This window comes from Loa loa (genome assembly GCF_000183805.2).
Source record: "Loa loa unplaced genomic scaffold supercont3.120, whole genome shotgun sequence".
In the NCBI taxonomy this organism is placed as follows: domain Eukaryota; kingdom Metazoa; phylum Nematoda; class Chromadorea; order Rhabditida; family Onchocercidae; genus Loa; species Loa loa.
In genome coordinates, this window is record NW_018108300.1 from 17,460 (window position 1) to 34,814 (window position 17,355).

The following is a 17,355-nucleotide window of genomic DNA, read 5'->3' on the forward strand; positions in this document are numbered from 1 at the left end:
CGAATTTTGATATAAGATTGTAACCTTTGCTACTTTGTCTTTCCAATCTTTTGGATCACTTGGATTTTGCAACCATGCAGTTGAATTGATCAATGAAATTTCATTTTCAATCTCATCAAGATTGTCAACTCCCTAAAATATTACTTATGCACTCACTTACCATTTATTACATTTAATTAAACATCTAAATAGCAAATTCGAAGGATTTTAAATGGATGAATGATTAGCAAATAATTTATGCATTAATAATGAGTTTTGATTATAATTAAAGTTTAATTGCTCATTTAACATTATAAATTATTTTCCAATGATCATATTATAAAATAAGAAAATATGTATTCATTAGTAGCATGATCTGTTTTTTAATTTTATTTGTATAATTTAAAATATACCAACCATTGTTTTATCATATTCAAGTAATGCATCAATTCTTATTCCATTCCCCTCATTACCATCATCATATTCCTGCTGTTTCTCTTGACAAATTAAGCATAATTGCTAAAATATTATTTTTTTTCAAAAATTACAGTTATATTCTTCATTGTTTACAGGTAATTTCTTTTAAATGAAGTAGAATTATAAAAGGGAAGAAAAAAAAAATCAAATCTTACTATTTTTCTCTTCCCTTTTTTTTGTCATTTTTTTAAAATGTTTGTTAATACTTCATGTTAATACTTTAATACTCTTTTTTCTTTTTTTATTTTTTTCTTAATTTTCATCAAAATCTATTATCCTTTCATTTGCATTTTGCTAATTATTTTTTCTTTTATCATTATTAACAAATGATACATTTTTATGGTAATTTAGAATAAAAATTATTTTCTTATTTGTTTACTTTCGAAATTTTTGTTTTTTTCTCATTTTTTTCTTCATTAATGATAAAATTGGAAATCGTTAATTATTATTGAAAGTTTTACCTTATTCGCATTTTTCGATGATGGCAAATCCTTATCGATAGGTTGAGCAATAAAGCGTCCAATAAAAAAGATAAATATAAATATTTGGAAATGAATGAACATTTATTTTGGGAATTATTCTGAAAATATTTCTCTTTTTTTTCTTAAATTTTTAAAAACTTTTATTCGATGAAATAAAAGGAAAGAAAAATATCATTGTTGAATTGAATGCAACAAAAAAAAAAAAGAACGATTATAAGACTGAAATTTGTAGTTAACGCTTTTTTAATTTAATATTTAGAAAAATTTATCACAAAGTTGGACTGGCAGGAAAAGTGATACTCTTATTAGGATAGATGAAGCACTTCTTATGAAATCTTCGTTTTTTTACCCTCATTTTCTTTCTATTCTCTTTCTCCTTCCCCTTAGTAATTCCCCCGGTATATCTTGATGATAAATGTATGATTGAACAGACCGGATAATTTGTTCACCTCACGAATGAACCAATTAGAAGGTTAACACTAGATGGTAGAAAAAAAAGCAAAAGAAGTGAGCCGATGATATGCCGGTCATTTAGAATCGATATTAGTCATAACAGACGGAGGTAGTGATGGTGTTTGTCCACTTCTGTCGCATTTTTAAGTGACCAAGAAGAGGATGAGAAAAAAATGAAAGAAACAGTAAGAGAGGAGGAAGAAAAAGATGTAAAGAAGCAAGTGTGACCTTTGCCCTTCTAAATGAATACTGCTGGCCGTTGTTGACCTTCATTTTTTAAGCAAATGCTGCTAAGCAGCGCATTATATGAATCATTTTTAGAAGTCGAAAACTGAAAAATACTTTTTTATCCTTAAGTTCAAATTCTGATTTGTTACATTTAATTAAGTCATTTTTTTATTCAAAAATTTGCAAAGAAAGATTTTCAATTTTGAGATTTTTTAAAGTAAGCGTTATTTAAAGCGTTATAATCTATTCTAGTTTGCAAATTGTAATAATTAAGTTCTACAGAATGATGCCACATTGCATAATTAAATAGAAAGTAATTTTATTTTGAATAACTTTTTGCATAATATGACATTTGAAATGAGTAACTGATTGCAAACATTATTTCTTTAAGATTTAAATTTAAATTAAATTTCAAATTCTTCAAATGAATAAAATGAAAAATTCTAATGAAAAAATTTAATGAAAGAAATGTTTGCATCGAATAGAAAAAAGAAAAATAAATGGCCAACTTGAGAGCAAATAAATTAAGCTTACCTGCTTATCTTCACCACCCGTGAAAAGAAACGAATGTCTTCGTGAAACTTTACAGCACCTAACTGCGCTAACATGTCCTGTTAATGATAATCGCAATTTTCCACTTGCGAGATCCCATATCTGCAAAAAATAGATGATAATAGTTACAAAAACAACCGACTTTCATTTTCCATTGTAAAATTAACTTTCTCCTTAGTTCACAATGAATCTGAGAAATCGGAACCGTTATAGCAAAAACTTTTACAAACCTTTACAATTCGATCTGCACCACCTGTCGCAAACCATTCATTACCAGGTTTGACATCTATAAAAGATAATGTAATAAATATGAAAAGAAAAATAGTTTTGCTAAACCCTGCTGGTGTGGAATACCAATTTTAAAATGATGCACCTACCTTTACTTATACGAATACACTTGCATAATTTCAATGGTGCATGCTATTTAAGCTTCACCATAACCAGAGCTCGAACAGGTAATATTGCACGCATCGTATTATCTTCTGAGTAACCGGATCCTGTTAAATTATCTTTTTATTGATGATTTCCTGCTGTGTAAAAATAAATTAGAAGCAAAATCACAAATGAAAAACTACATGTGATATTGAAAAATACTCACATCATGGTTTCATTCGTACCAGCAGTTATAGCAAGTGTTCGTGAAGAGCTCTCAACAGAACTACCGATAACATTTGCTGGATTGATCGGTAATTTCAATAGTTGAAAAATACTGACTTCGTGGTTCCCTATCAAGTTATTAAGTATTAATCTTATCAAGTACTACTGCATGTAATTTAATTCACTGTTACTCCACTTTTCTTCAGTTCCATTTCATTTAAAACTTTCCCTGCAAATTCCGCGTATTTCAAATGTTTCTCTTTAAATATCATAGCTAGCATATACATGAATTTGTCAATTTTCAACCAAAATTTTTTACTGAAGTCAATGTCTTCATCAACTTTCACTCCTATGGTTTGTTGGGAAGATGTGTGTAAAATGAAATTTTATCAATAAAACACGATTGTTGGAATACATTATTGAAAACTGATCGTATCATTCGTATCTCATAACTTTAATGTCTCAGAAGACGTATAAAATGGAATATCATTTAACCAATGTCAATGAAGGGAGGAAAAAACAAAAGGAGCAAAGGGAGAACAAGAAATGTGATAAGAAAATAAACTAAAAAGCAAAAGGAAAAGAGGCCAGCATTGCTAATAATATTAAACTTCGAATCAAATCACTAAGTGAATGGATAAAAAAAGAAAAACAGAAGACAGAACTCTTCCTTAACTCCTCAGTTCATCACTTCTTGATGATGTTTGTGAGGTACTAGCATTAAAAATCATTTTTTCACGAAATATCAAAATTATGAATTAAGCATGAAAGTAACATCAAATCAACAGTGGTATCAAAAACACAACGAGGTACAAGTAACATAACAATCATAAAATTTCGTAATTCAATACGTCAGATTTAAATTAATAAGCTTTTCGCCGCAATATTTCTGGCCTCCACAGGATCGGATGTGTTTCCTCTGTCTGCAAATAAATATTTCAGTAAAAAAAAAACTACCACCATTTATTTGTCTAATTTGTTTTCCGTTTGATATAATACATCACTGAAGAAGGATACGAATAACCAACAGCTAAAAAAGGTATTCAAATATAAATTAGAATTTAGTGCTCTTCGTCAAAACGATAGCAAAGTAGTCGACTACGTTGATGGTAAAAATAAAATTTGTACATTTAATTGATATAAAAAATAATTAGCACTCGTTCGGTTAATTGCTAAAAACAATAACTATGAATAAAAGAGAAATTACCGCATTCTCATCTTCTTTATACATTTTGATTGTCTTATCAGCTTCTGCAGTAATTAATCGGGAACCTGACTGGTCGTATGTGAGTGCAAATATTCCAGCTTCTGAATCGATTGAACCTGGCTGAGCCTTTGTTTGTTCACGCTGGAAGCAAAAACCACTCTTCCAATCCCAAAAATTTAACGAACCATTGTCACCTGAAATCAGGATATTATTTATTATCACCTAGAATTATGATCTCATTAAACTTAGAACAAATGACTAATCAGAAATCCTCCTATCATTTTCGTTCGAGCGATACAAATGCAATGAAAGAAATAATGAAAACAAAAAATTGTTTGGGAATGATATAAAATAATGCGTCGAAACTCACCTCCAGAAACAAGCACACCTTCTTCATTACACGCAAGTGAATTAATAATTGCGTTATGCCCTAATAAATTTTGGATAAATATTCCTTCTGGACACTTCCATTCTTTGATATTGTCAGCACTTCCTGATGCAAACATGAAGAGTGAAGGATGCAATGTTAAAGCTCGTACACTCTTCTGAAAAAAAGTGCCACATCAAAGAGGTTCATCTTTAACCGATACGAGTTCGGTTCATCTGTAGTAGGAGTACGTCATCTAACCGAATGGTTCGTAAAAATCATACTGTATCAAATACTTAGTTTTCCTATACCGGGCGGCATATGCCTAATTTCAAAAAATGCTTACAAAAACGAACTTCCTATGCGGATGAGTCTGAGAGATAGTTTTGCATCAATACAACAGACCAAGTACAAGATCTTGTAAGGTATTTTGTGTTGGTGGAGAAAAAAATTGTACTGAGGAAATTTATTTTTATTTGATTCCTTTCAAATCACTGCAACTAGTAGAAATCAAAGAAAAATTAAAGAATAAAAACTAGGGAAAAAATAACCTTATGATGCGTTAAGGTGCAAATACTTCGTCCGGCAGCAAGATCCCAAAGCCGGATTGTAGAATCATGACTACCAGTGATAACCTGAGGATCGACTTCCTGTGAAATAACTGTCGCAACTGTGTTTGTGTGCCCACTCAAACAATGAATCTGAGCTTTGGTTCGCATATCCCAAACCTAAAATCAAATGAATTTGAAAACATATGTGAAATCCTAACCATTTATCTATGGAAATCTATGAAAAGGAAATCTTAGCCATTTATCTATGAAAAGGTGCTACAACCTGCAATGCAAAGAGTAATACACAGTTCAGACATCTAATTCTCAAAATTTTTACTCGTGCAGTAGCATCCCGAGCACAAGTGATCAAAACATCAATTGTCGGATGGATAGTAAGATCCTGAACGGCACTCAAATGTCCATGATAATGACGGATGACCTTGTTATATTCGAGATCCCAACACTTTACCTGAAAATTAGGACAGATAATTTCTGCTTATCAACATCTACTGAGTTCTGGGAGTAAAATTAAAAGCTTTTATAACAAGTCAGAAACAAACAAACAACCAAATTGAGAGCAAATAAATTAAGCTTACCTGCTTATCTTCGCCACCTGTGAAAAGAAACGGATGTCTTCGTGAAACTTTACAGCACCTAACTGCGCTAACATGTCCTGTTAATGATAATCGCAATTTTCCACTTGCGAGATCCCATATCTGCAAAAAATAGATGATAATAGTTACAAAAACAACCGACTTTCATTTTCCATTGTAAAATTAACTTTCTCCTTAGTTCACAATGAATCTGAGAAATCGGAACCGTTATAGCAAAAACTTTTACAAACCTTTACAATTCGATCTGCACCACCTGTCGCAAACCATTCATTACCAGGTTCGACATCTACACATCTCACCCAACCTGTATGCCCGGAAATCACTCTGGAAAGGATTATGTAAATAAATATGAAAAAAAAAATTCATTAAACTGGTAAGGTATGCCAATTTTAAAATGAAGCATCTACTGATACTTTTATTTATACGAATATACCTGTATAATTTCCATGGTGCATGCCACTTAGGCTTTACCATAACCGGAGCTCGAGCAGGTAACATTGCACGCATCGTATTATCTTCTGAGCGACCGGATCCTGTTACATCAGCACTTTCCTTTTCACTGAAAATTCCCTGCTGTGTAAAAATAAATTAGAAGCAAAATCACAAATGAAAAACTACATGTGATATTGAAAAATACTCACATCATGGTTTCATTCGTACCAGCAGTTATAGCAAGTGTTCGTGAAGAGCTCTCAACAGAACTACCGATAACATTTGCTGGATTGATCGGTAATTTCAATAGTTCTTCCTCCTTTTTCTCTTTGCTTCACTCACTTCTTTCATAACACTTCCATATTCAGATCTTAACTTCACAGCTCGCCATAACATATCACTGGAAGTAAGTTGTATTTAAAAATCTTTAACAAAATTGCTCCCTATAGAGCCCCATATCACAGCTCGCCATAACATATCACTGGAAGTAAGTTGTATTTAAAAATCTTTAACAAAATTGTTCCCTATAGAGCCACATATTAATAACATAATCAGCATAATGCTCAAATGCTTTATAGCTCTATTGATCGGTTTTGTAGTGTTCTTATTAGAAATTTTTCATTTCATTGCTTGAATAATTTCTCATCCATTACATATAAACGAATGTTTTAAAGCTTCATGTAAACTGGAAATCTCAGTTTCCGTAAATAGAACTTACGCTTCCGAATTTAGCTCAGGCAAGGTTCCATAGTCGTGATAGAAAAGATCATGTGTTCGTTTCATTGATCTGAATACCAGATTTAACAATGCCTTCTGCTGCGGTGTTTCTGGTGCTTCGAAATTTTGTTGCGGTGTAACCGTTTCTGTCAATGACCCTTGTTCAGAGCCGAGAGCAGCAACTTGTTCCATTATCCTCTACAAGGGTTGACAGTATAAAGGTCGAGGAAAATTTAATAATGATTATGTTCACATGCACATCGCCACTTAAAATCCACAGAAATTATTCCTTATCCCCAGCATTGATCAAGCTGAAACTTCAAGAAATAATTCCTATCGGAACCGACATTTTTACCCAATGCGATTTCAACATATCAGATATTCAAAACAAATTTCTTCAAAACATTACATGATGCTTATGCAAAAACATATAAAATCAGATATGACAACCTGAAAGAAATAATCTTGAAAGATGAATTAGTCATCTCACAAAATCGAAGAAAATGTCTGAAATATACAGAACTTCCGCCAGAACGGCAAAATACCAATAAAGAGGAAACTTTAAATTGTTTTATGCAAATCTATTCACACAATATATACAAGTAATAACAAAAGAAAAAAAAAGCGGCCCTTGTTGAAAATTTGCATCCAAATCCCGCTCCATGTCGCAATCAGTTTTTACTTGATATTATAATTAAAGACATTTTAAAATTACCCGTATCTCGTTATCTACTCGCAGTGAGGTTGGAAAATGATATAGAGAATTTCAGTGTGTTTAAAATATGAGCAAAAAACCTCCTTAAGATCACAATGATGACAATTCAATCGCTGCTTTTCCTTTCTGTTTTGGCATTTTTCGATTAGTTAAATCTTCCAATTCTTTAGCTCTGTAATAGTGCGGTGCGACTTCCGTTAACCAACTGCTTTCGATCTCGATGACCTAAAAATCGGTTATTTAAAAAAAAATCAATTCAGGTCGAAATATCTGAAAAAAGGAAGAGTATTCAAAACTACACTTCCATTTTTCATGTAGATCCGACTACTAACATGTTTTTGTAAAACAAACATAAAGATAATCCTTCATTTATTATTTAATAACCACAACGCAACAAAAATCTGGGATCCTAAATCTCGATTTCGAACATCAATAAACTACCTGAACCCAAGAGAAATTTTAAGGCTTACCTCACGCATGAACTCTTTAGATGTGAAAACAAGCTCGAAATAAATCATCCATCGTGGAGTTTCTTCGAATAAAGAGGAATTTGGATGAATATGCACCGTATGTTTATGCTTAACAGTTTTGTAATGCCCGCTGCTATCGAGTTTGGCACAATTGTAGAAATATCCTGCGGTGATTGTTTTTCGAATTGCTACCGAATCGTTATTCGAAACCTTAAAATGATTATTTTGATTCAGAATCCGATTAAATTATTGGACAATCGCCTTTGCAAACGAATACACTTCCCTAAGTTATAATTGCACTGAAAATATTTGATATGGTAAATTTAAAGAAAAGCATTTTATCGTGTTTTGGAAAATAAACCATATGGATATCAAAAGAAAAAATGAAACTTGATGTAACATCACCTATCATCAAACAATGACTGACCTTACATAACGACAGTTAGTATGAAATTTGAATAAAAATTCTTTTGCAAGAATCAGTGAGATTTCCTAATCTCTTGCATATTTCCTCCCTAGAAATTAATGGAAGAACCAGTTTCGAAAATGAATTGAATATATCCATCATATGATGCTAAACGAAAACCTGGTCTATTTCAACTCTTTCCAATAAACCTTCAAGCTGATCACGAACATCCCGAGCTTTTTTCATCGTCCTGTATTGAACAAAATTCTCCATACACCTTAAACATAATTTTAAGATACCTATTTCAATCTGACAAAACGACAAGAAGAAACGTATCAAAACTTACCACTGCGACGAGTAGTTGGTATCTCGCCAACGATTGTAAACATTGAGTAAAGTAAGATGATCACCGCCTGGTACCCAAAAGCCTTTTCGAGCAGTATCTGCGTGGATAACCAAAGCTTTAGGCCGATAAAACACTGCTGCATTACATGATAACATTCCAGCAATAGTGATGATTTCTTCAGAACATCCATATCTTAGAATTATTTAACTTTCCCTCGAAATGACTTATTATATTATTACTAATAGAAACTTTTCATGGAACATTTTATAATTAAAAAGCTATTATTCATTACGATGGGACGAATTAAAGTTTAGACACTGAACGGAGAAAACGGAAGTAAGTAGTGGCTATAATTTGGATACAAAGGCTCAGAAATAAATTGGAAAACTTTCAGCCTTTTGCTTATCTTTCAATCAGTTAATAAACCGCAATGAATTTTGCACAACCATTAAAGGATTTGAAAAATTATGAATCGATGTACTTTTCGGATGCGATAATCATTTTACTCATGCACGGATCACACGGAAATTCAGCCATACGTCTTCCCAATTTGGTTAATTCACCGCGATGATTCAAAGCACCAAGCGCATACAATTGTTCTAGCGCAATTACCAGTGTCTCCTGCGGAGGTGGATCCAAATAGTCAAAATGAACTAAATCGTGGATGCCTAAGCTTTTCAACATCAGTACAACATTGCCCAAATTTGTCCTTTGGATCTAAAAACATCGACATTATTTTCGCAGTGTTCTCATCTAATATTTTAGACTTACCTCTCGCCAAGTTCACTAAATTTTGAAAAAAAGATTTTTTCAAATTCTCCACTAAAAGGAATGAAATGTTCGAAACAGAAAGCTGAATTACTTCCGGAATAGGCTGATCTTCCAATTCATTTTTATAAGCCCAAGCTGTATATAAACGGAAACACTTTCCGGGACCAGTTCGACCAGCTCTTCCAGCACGCTGATTAGCAGCGGCCTGAAACATTACTTTTCTTTACAACCAACCATGGATACTTTTGTAGTATGAATGAAGCAAGCCAGTGATAAAATGAAACGTGAAGGAAATCTTTCTATAAAATATCAAATATGATGGAAAACCAAAAATCAACACATCTAGTAATCGACAAACCTTTGAAATGGTGACAACATGCAAATGCTCGACGCCACTTCTAGCATCAAAAGAATTCTGCTTACTGAATCCAGGATCGATCACGTAACAGATCCCATCAATAGTCACCGAGGTCTCGGCTATATTTGTGGCCAAAACCACCTTAAATTCAAAGATTTCAGAAAGATCGCGAATCCATAAAAAGAGCATTTCTATATAACTGAAAATATCACCAAAAAAATGCACACCTTCCGAGCATTTGGTGGAGTTGGTTCGAAAATTTTGGCTTGCAAATCGGATGGCAGATTCGCATAAATGGGCAAAACAATAAGCTCTTTAATTTTCTTTCCGAAATACTTTGTTCTCTCTAATAAAGATTCCTATAAAAGCACGCTTTTATGAATTTTCATTCCAAATATTGGAGATTTCAAGAAGTACAGAGCTGAGACTTTTGTGGGGTAATTCAGTCCTATTTGTTGTGGCACCATAAGCAGAGACATGCAAGACTCAAAACGTTAAATACAAAAGAGAGTGTAATCGGAAAACTTATATCAAATTAATAAGATTGATAAAACAAAATTTGAGCGAAAGCTGAAATCTATCTTCAAAAGCGAATTTACCATTAATGTCTCAATTTCGTCTTGTCCAGTCAAGAAAACAAGAATATCACCAGGAAGTGGTTGTGTTAAGTGAATCTGCAAAATCGAGACCATTGCTGCATCAAGATAATCAGCTTCAGGAGCTTTTGTGTAATAAATATCCACTGGAAAGCGCCTGCCTAAAATCGCATCAATTTAGCATAATGCAAATTTTCTACAAAAATATGAGCCTGAGGACAAACCAAATAAAGAGGATGCTAATCGAATCCTGAGGACAAACCAAATAAAGAGGATGCTAATCGAATTTATCAAATGCATAAAATATTGTAGTTCTTGGAAAATATAAAAAATATCTAGTGTCTTTGTTTACTGACCAGGTATCCTGAGTATCGGAGCGTCATCAAAAAATGTAGAGAATTTTTCAACATCAAGGGTTGCAGAAGAAATCAGAAGTTTAAGATCTTTACGAAACCGTGCTATATCCTTCACTAAACCAAATAAAACATCCGTATGAAGCGTTCGTTCGTGGGCTTCATCGATGATAATAACACTGAAAATCCCTTATTTTTGGGGATAACGACATTCAAAAGCACTGAGAGAATTCCATTTCCAATAAGCAAGAATTCTTGACTTTGGTAAATAGCTAAGTGGGTTATGAGAAATGAATAACAAACCTGTAACTGGCTAGATCAGGTTCATTTAAAAATTCCCGTAGCAGCATACCATCAGTCATATACTTGATAACTGTCCTTTCTGATGTGCAGTCTTCGAAACGTATTGAATAACCAACCTTAATAAAAAGGTACAATTATATAGTTAAAGATTATGTAAGGGGAAAAGAACAAATAAACCCAACTTTTTCATTCTATAAAATATAAGAAAACATGATGGCCTTAAAATGCTCTTACCTCAATTCCCAACTTCACACCCATCTCTTCAGCTACTCGGGTAGCTACACTCATCGCTGCCACCCGACGAGGTTGAGTACAGCCAACTTTCATTTTGTTGGCACAGAACCCCTTAACACAACGCGATAAAATCTCGAAAAAAATCTCTGCATAGAGAGTTTAGTAACAAATCATTTTTTTTAAATCTTAAATGCCTCTTCTCACCAATATTACCATTATGGGTGCAAAAGGAAAAACTTTCTGGTAATCTCAGTCAGATGCCACAGTTTAGGAACAGTGAACTAATGCCTAGACTGCATTACTTTCTATATAACGATGGCCCGCACCAGTATAATAACTTAAAATGAGATGGAAACATCTTGGATTTAAGAATCACTTAACTTTAAAGAAAGCTAACAAACCGCTTCATACAAATACTGCGGAAGTTGTGTGGTTTTTCCAGAACCCGTTTCACCTTCGATGATAAGCACCTGATGATCGTGAACTGCTTGTATGAACTCATCTCGATATGCATAAACTGGCAGCGACTTCCGTATCTCAGCTAACGTAATTTTCTTTTTCTGGGCAGCCGAAAACGTCTTTTCCTGCAGATTAGTTACAAGATATATCTAGTAAACAAGAGGAATTCGTCTTCCCGTAGATCTCACTTCCAACATTGAAACAGAATAAAATTAAAGTTACTAAAAAATTTAACCTGTAGATGGAATCATTGAAAAATGAAAAGAAGAATACAACAAACCTCAGTGTCCGATGTTCCTGGCATTTGAAAAGCTTGAATGAAATCAATTTTCTCATCATCCAATACCATTTCAAATTCGTCCCGTTTCTGAAATTGGCCACAATAAGAGAAATTTGCTCCTATAATCTGCTTTCTATTTATGTTATACCAGACTACAATATTTCGGAATTAAGGTATGAAAACCATGAAGATTCATGTAAATGAAGGATTTAGGAACATAAGATACCTTATCTTTGGCACCATACTTAGCGATAGCTGCCGCTAAACGATCATCTTCCCAACGTTTCCCATCACCCTTTGGAATTTCATCCGAATCTTCCAAACTATCCATTGGAATTGATTTCACTTTAGCATCCGGTACATGATAACGCTTAATTTTGAGAAAATCTGCTGCACGTTCATGTTGTCGTGCATATTCTAATATATCTTTTCGATATTTCATATCTGATTTCTCTCGTTCTGTTAAGCTGAAACCAATTTCTAATAAAATCTTTGGATTCATTTTATAATAATCTTTAGCTATAATCACCTGCTTTTATTTTTGTGACATGTTCGCCCTGTTTGTGCGTAATGGAATCCTCCGGAAGCATCCAGAAACTAACTGAAGAAAATGAATTTTCTTTAATAAGTTGATAAAAACAAAGCATACCGCTCATTCGCGAAAAAGTGTTCATCATCCTCAACAATTTTTTCAAGTTCATCAAGCTTATCATCCTTCCTCTTCGATAAATACTGCTTCCGGCTTTCTTCACGCAGTTGTGAAACAATCTTACCACGATCTTTTGTTTCCAACTTTAGCCTAAATAACCTTCCTTTCAATTAAAAAACTAGAAACTCATTTCGAGGACTTTAAAATGCAATTTAAAAAAAAAGACCTTTTCGCAGCTTCTTCCTCAGCCTTTTTTTCCGACTTTGTAACTATATTTCGAGTTTTTTCTCTGTCTCGTTGTCTTATTCTCGCCGCCAGTTCATCACGCTCTCGCAAATCTTGCTCCTCCTCAGCGTTTATCCGATCCATCTCATCGCTTGCGCTTTCTTTCACCGAAAGTTTGCTTTTGGCTTCCTTACTCTGCAATAATGATACCCAATTATTACCTTGTCAAGAAAAAGAAATTCAAAAGTAAAAATTTTTTACAATTACTCTTACAAACTCTTCTGTGAAACCAAAAAGAGAGTTCCCCGCTTAAAATTTTACTGGATTTCCAAATCATAATCGTAAAGCAGCGCATTCAGCATAATAATACGGATTCATAATCAACACCGTGTTTATGGGTTCCCAAGAGGAGTTGTGATGATAATTACCTAATTATTCCAGTATGGCTAAAAACGAGGAATAAAAACTAAACCGCTCGTACTTCTTTGCGCTTCCTAGATGGTACATCTTCATCATCAGATTCTATTATCTTTAAACCTCGATTTAGACGCATGATTTCCTTTGCGCGCAATTCAGCTGCTGATGGTTGTATTACTTTTTCTACTTTGGCAACTGAAAAGTATAGCAAAAACTTCGAACACCATCATTATTCAACGATGTATTTTGTACCTATTTCCCATCATTTCTAAACAAATTATTCACCTAACTTATTGCTTCATCATAAAATATCCTGTCAATGAACCTCAATGGGTCAAGAAACAACAACGGAAGAAACATGCAATCACATAGATATTCATGATTATCGTGTAAATCAGGTTAATAAAAAGAAATTCCAAAACAGACTAACCTGCATGTGGTACGCGTGCAATCAACTCATTAACAAATTTCCTTACAGCTGGTGTATCATCCATTGTATCCGTACTTCGTAATCGTTCTAACAAATCTTCAGCATCCGTTGATTTTCGTGTCAGTGCTAAGATATACTGCACAGCAGTACGGTCACTGCAACCCACCACCTTGTATAATTCATCGTTTACCCATTGCTCCAACAAAGTTGCCATTTATTGACTAACAGTAGCACAAATTACTCAGTTTCAAAGTAACAAATCCTGAAAAATGGTAGTAATAGCATCTCTAAGTTTTAATATTATACGTGTAGATGAAATGTGGACAGATATTTTTAAAAATATAACAATATTTGAAAATATTTCATTGTAAATACATGCATAAATTTCCACTTAATAAAGATTTCACCCTACAGTAGTAAAATATTCGAAGAAATGAATCTATTAAACTTAAATTACCCATTTGAAATGACATAATTAAGTCTAACCACACCTAATTAGTAGCAACCAATTAAATACCACGTAAAAATGATGTTAATAGACCATCAACAATCATCGTGAAATATCAACCAACTATGGAAATGAAAATTTTGTGTCTCTTGATAGGAAACTGCAAAAGGTTAATTTATTTCGATGAGAGTTCGTATCTTTATGTTGGATGGTTCACCTTCACTGACTGCATTGGTTGTTAACCAGCAATGTACATATGACAGAAGTGATTGTCAACAACAATGAATGCTTAAAGGTGACATTCTGAATAATATTTTTATTAATGATGTGAAAGTTTATTCCGAATTATATCAAATTATTTTCAAATTTATTCATTATTACCCGTATCATTCATTGTATTACATTATTATAACTTTATTACATGCAATAATTTGTCTTTGATCAAATCTGGCATTTATAATTATGATTATATTTAGCGTTAATAGTTGCATTAATTGCTCGAACAATTGAAATCCCCTAAAAGTTGATTTTTTTTTCTTCTAATTTTTTTTTGAGAAATTTTTAATAATTCGAATAACAATGCATCCTAGATCTTTTCTCGAAAAATTATATTTTATTGCTCATATTAGATACGTTATATAGTTCATTTTGGTATATTACCTGATATCGATGATATCATTATAATTATTTCATTAATTTTTAATAAAAATAGCACATAAAGTTGTTGTTAATGAGCAATGCAATGATTAATAATTAATCACTACAATAATTACACGGATAAAGTATGACTTTCTAATAACATTAATGATCTATTTGTTTGTTTATATTTTCTTATTGGAAATGGATTAATTTAATGGAAAAAAAGTTTAACATGACAAAAAATATTTTAAATTTAATGAAGAAATAGAAATTTATTTCTTTTAGGATTTAACATTATATTATACTGAATGAAAAGTTTAATATTTGCAATGATGTAAAAACGTTCGTTAACAAATATATATATATATATGTATATATATATGTGCTTATTAAGTAAGGATAATTTAATGTAAGCAAATTTCTTTGCAATATTTTTTGCTGCTAAATATCTCCTGACTATTGTTTATTATAGCAATCATTAAATTTTAATTTTTTAGTAAATTTTAAACTTTAATTTCTTTTTCTATTTTTTTAAAATTTTTTCGATATATATTTCTTTTTAATATAAAATTTCCCATAATTTTCAAGTTCTGACTGATTTCATATGTTTTACAAAAATGCTCCTCAAAGAAGTATAAGATCTAATTACTGTTCTCCCATGATTTCAAAAAACAAAAAAAAGGTCACCCCATAATATTATAAAGCGATTTGTCTTTTTAAGGAAATGAAAAACGTTTGCTGCATTTCTTACATCCAATTATGCTTCCATTAGTGCACTGAAATTCTGGAGAAATTACATATCGCCCATTTGTACCTAATCAGCAATGTTCCATGCGATATTCTTCGAATATGTAATGGATGTGGACAATGTTGACAAGACACAAAACTACTGTCACGAAATCGAATCTTTGGATTTTCTAGATGTTTACTTCAGCAACCTCTTTGAACGTCCATAAATTTTCGATTTAGCAACAATGTTTTTTCGTAAATTTAAATTACTTTTATTTGCAAAATGAAAGAAGACAAGGATGGGGAAATCCCGCACAGTTTAAAGTAATTTTAATTTCATAAAAATTAAATCTAAAAATTAAAAATCAAGTAATTTTATAAAAAATTTATATATCTTGTCCTGAAAGCAAAAAATATTTTTATAATATAAAATCACGTCAAATTTTCAATGGACTTTTGTATTATAGAAATATCTCCGGCTAATTAATTAATTTCATGAAATTTTTTGGTATAAAAATTTACAATGGAAAACTGTCAGATAAATGATTACTCAAAATGAAACTGAACGCAAATATTTTTATCCTTTGCGTAATAAATGATTTTAAATCTTCTTTAATCTGACAAATAAACTTGTTTGTTACGTATGAAAATTTGCCAGATTTTCCAAATAACTCCAAACACCGAAATTAAGATCATTCTGCTTATCAAACATCTTCCGATTTATTGGAAACATCTTATGATAACTCGACCTTATCACATGTTACAATATTGTAAACAACTCTATTATAAAAGAAGTTAGAATCCTAATAGTATTCAGTTTTACGAAATATGAAAACCGAATAGTTGTTTACCGACAAGAACGTTTTCGGTAAGCAACTATTCACTCTTCATATTTCGCTACTATTCAAAACTTCAAATACATAACTATTTCTGCAATTAAAAGAACTACCGGTGATATTCCTTGATATTTCTTATAACGTTCGATTGGAATATTCTCTGTCGACTAATAAACTCATATTACAATCATTTGTCTGTGTCAAATAAAGGACAAATTCAACCTTCCCGAAATATTCCTTATTATTTGTAACGAATAAATAATATGAAAACACAGCAATGACGTGAATTTCGAGGAAACTAGGCAAAACCGATGAAAGCTGTCATTTTCAAAATTTAATATTTTGCTGTGATAAGCAGAAAAAGTAACAGTGAGGAATCATGGACCAGTAGGTCTTTCTTACATGAAAGACCTACTAGTTTATAATTTTTTACATGGTGTAAAATCTTCACTAACCAAAGGAAATTTCGGGAATGAAAACAACAAGGTAGATTAACAAGATTGAAATCCTCTAAAAAGATTATTATGGAATAAAAAAAAAAAGATTATTATGAAAGTTCGATAAAAAATTGGAAAATACACTTACAACAGAAAATAGTCCTACGTACACAGTGGGTATGCCACATCACTCAAAAATCTAACCTGAACTACTCCAATGGTGCGAAAATATCGAATGTTAATGTGTATTAATTAAAATGTTAATGTGTATTAATTAAAATTCAATCGGTTCAAATTATGACATTGAAAGAAAAGAGTGGATTAAGGAATGTTATGGTGGCTGAAATTCTGAATCTTTTTAACAGGTCATTGAAATTATCACGTATTCGCTTATTGAGATCCTCAATGGATAAATAATAGCTTTCAATGCCATTGCTATGAACCTTGTGTCTTCTGACGTACAATACATATATATATATATATATGTATACGTATATATATATATATATATATATATATATATATATATATATATATATATATATATATATATATATATATATATATATATATATATATATATATATATATATATATA

At 31.9% G+C, this 17,355-nt stretch overlaps 4 protein-coding genes across 4 annotated transcripts; all 4 read right to left on the minus strand.

Moving 5' to 3' along the window:
- Positions 1-24: 24 nt before the first annotated feature.
- Positions 25-1,019, minus strand: LOAG_06520 (hypothetical protein; the record flags this gene model as incomplete). Its single annotated transcript, XM_003142056.1, has 3 exons — positions 25-132; positions 397-498; positions 918-1,019. Coding segments are annotated over 3 exons (312 nt in total), but the record flags the coding sequence as incomplete, so codon positions are not given.
- Positions 1,020-1,629: 610 nt separating this feature from the next.
- LOAG_06521 (hypothetical protein) lies at positions 1,630-2,980 on the minus strand (the record flags this gene model as incomplete). The annotated part of the gene is made up of 5 exons (XM_020447163.1): positions 1,630-1,722; positions 2,154-2,273; positions 2,402-2,457; positions 2,789-2,896; positions 2,965-2,980. 5 exons carry the CDS (start codon positions 2,978-2,980, stop codon positions 1,630-1,632), a joined length of 393 nt encoding a protein of 130 aa, XP_020302575.1.
- A 186-nt stretch (positions 2,981-3,166) lies between these two features.
- Positions 3,167-7,063, minus strand: LOAG_06522 (hypothetical protein). Its single transcript, XM_020447164.1, has 10 exons — positions 6,658-7,063; positions 6,149-6,339; positions 5,941-6,066; positions 5,738-5,831; positions 5,490-5,609; positions 5,231-5,362; positions 4,894-5,070; positions 4,346-4,520; positions 3,976-4,169; positions 3,167-3,691 (listed from the first exon to the last, which is right to left on the minus strand). Exons 2-10 carry the CDS (start codon positions 6,151-6,153, stop codon positions 3,632-3,634), a joined length of 1,083 nt encoding a protein of 360 aa, XP_020302576.1. The 5' UTR covers positions 6,154-6,339; positions 6,658-7,063; the 3' UTR covers positions 3,167-3,631.
- A 217-nt stretch (positions 7,064-7,280) lies between these two features.
- On the minus strand, positions 7,281-13,941 carry LOAG_06523 (pre-mRNA splicing factor ATP-dependent RNA helicase). Its single transcript, XM_020447165.1, has 19 exons — positions 13,669-13,941; positions 13,303-13,433; positions 12,823-13,016; positions 12,597-12,746; positions 12,174-12,414; positions 11,948-12,034; positions 11,610-11,792; positions 11,209-11,319; positions 10,975-11,090; positions 10,675-10,850; positions 10,322-10,479; positions 9,950-10,081; positions 9,723-9,863; positions 9,456-9,569; positions 9,075-9,310; positions 8,594-8,785; positions 8,428-8,524; positions 7,842-8,051; positions 7,281-7,596 (listed from the first exon to the last, which is right to left on the minus strand). Exons 1-19 carry the CDS (start codon positions 13,880-13,882, stop codon positions 7,462-7,464), a joined length of 3,018 nt encoding a protein of 1,005 aa, XP_020302577.1. The 5' UTR covers positions 13,883-13,941; the 3' UTR covers positions 7,281-7,461.
- Between the last annotated feature and the right edge of the window lie 3,414 nt (positions 13,942-17,355).

Coding starts and splice junctions, on each gene's coding strand:
- LOAG_06522 (XM_020447164.1), bottom strand. Junction 5,832..5,940: donor GCACCATGGAAATTATACAG/GTATATTCGTAT, acceptor AATCCTTTCCAG/AGTGATTTCCGGGCATACAG. Junction 4,521..4,893: donor GCACCTTAACGCATCATAAG/GTTATTTTTTCC, acceptor ACTTTTTTTCAG/AAGAGTGTACGAGCTTTAAC.
- LOAG_06523 (XM_020447165.1), bottom strand. CDS start 13,882: ATGGCAACTTTGTTGGAGCAATGGGTAAACGATGAATTATACAAGGTG. Junction 13,017..13,302: donor CATCTAGGAAGCGCAAAGAA/GTACGAGCGGTT, acceptor TCATTATTGCAG/AGTAAGGAAGCCAAAAGCAA. Junction 9,570..9,722: donor ATGTTGTCACCATTTCAAAG/GTTTGTCGATTA, acceptor GTAATGTTTCAG/GCCGCTGCTAATCAGCGTGC.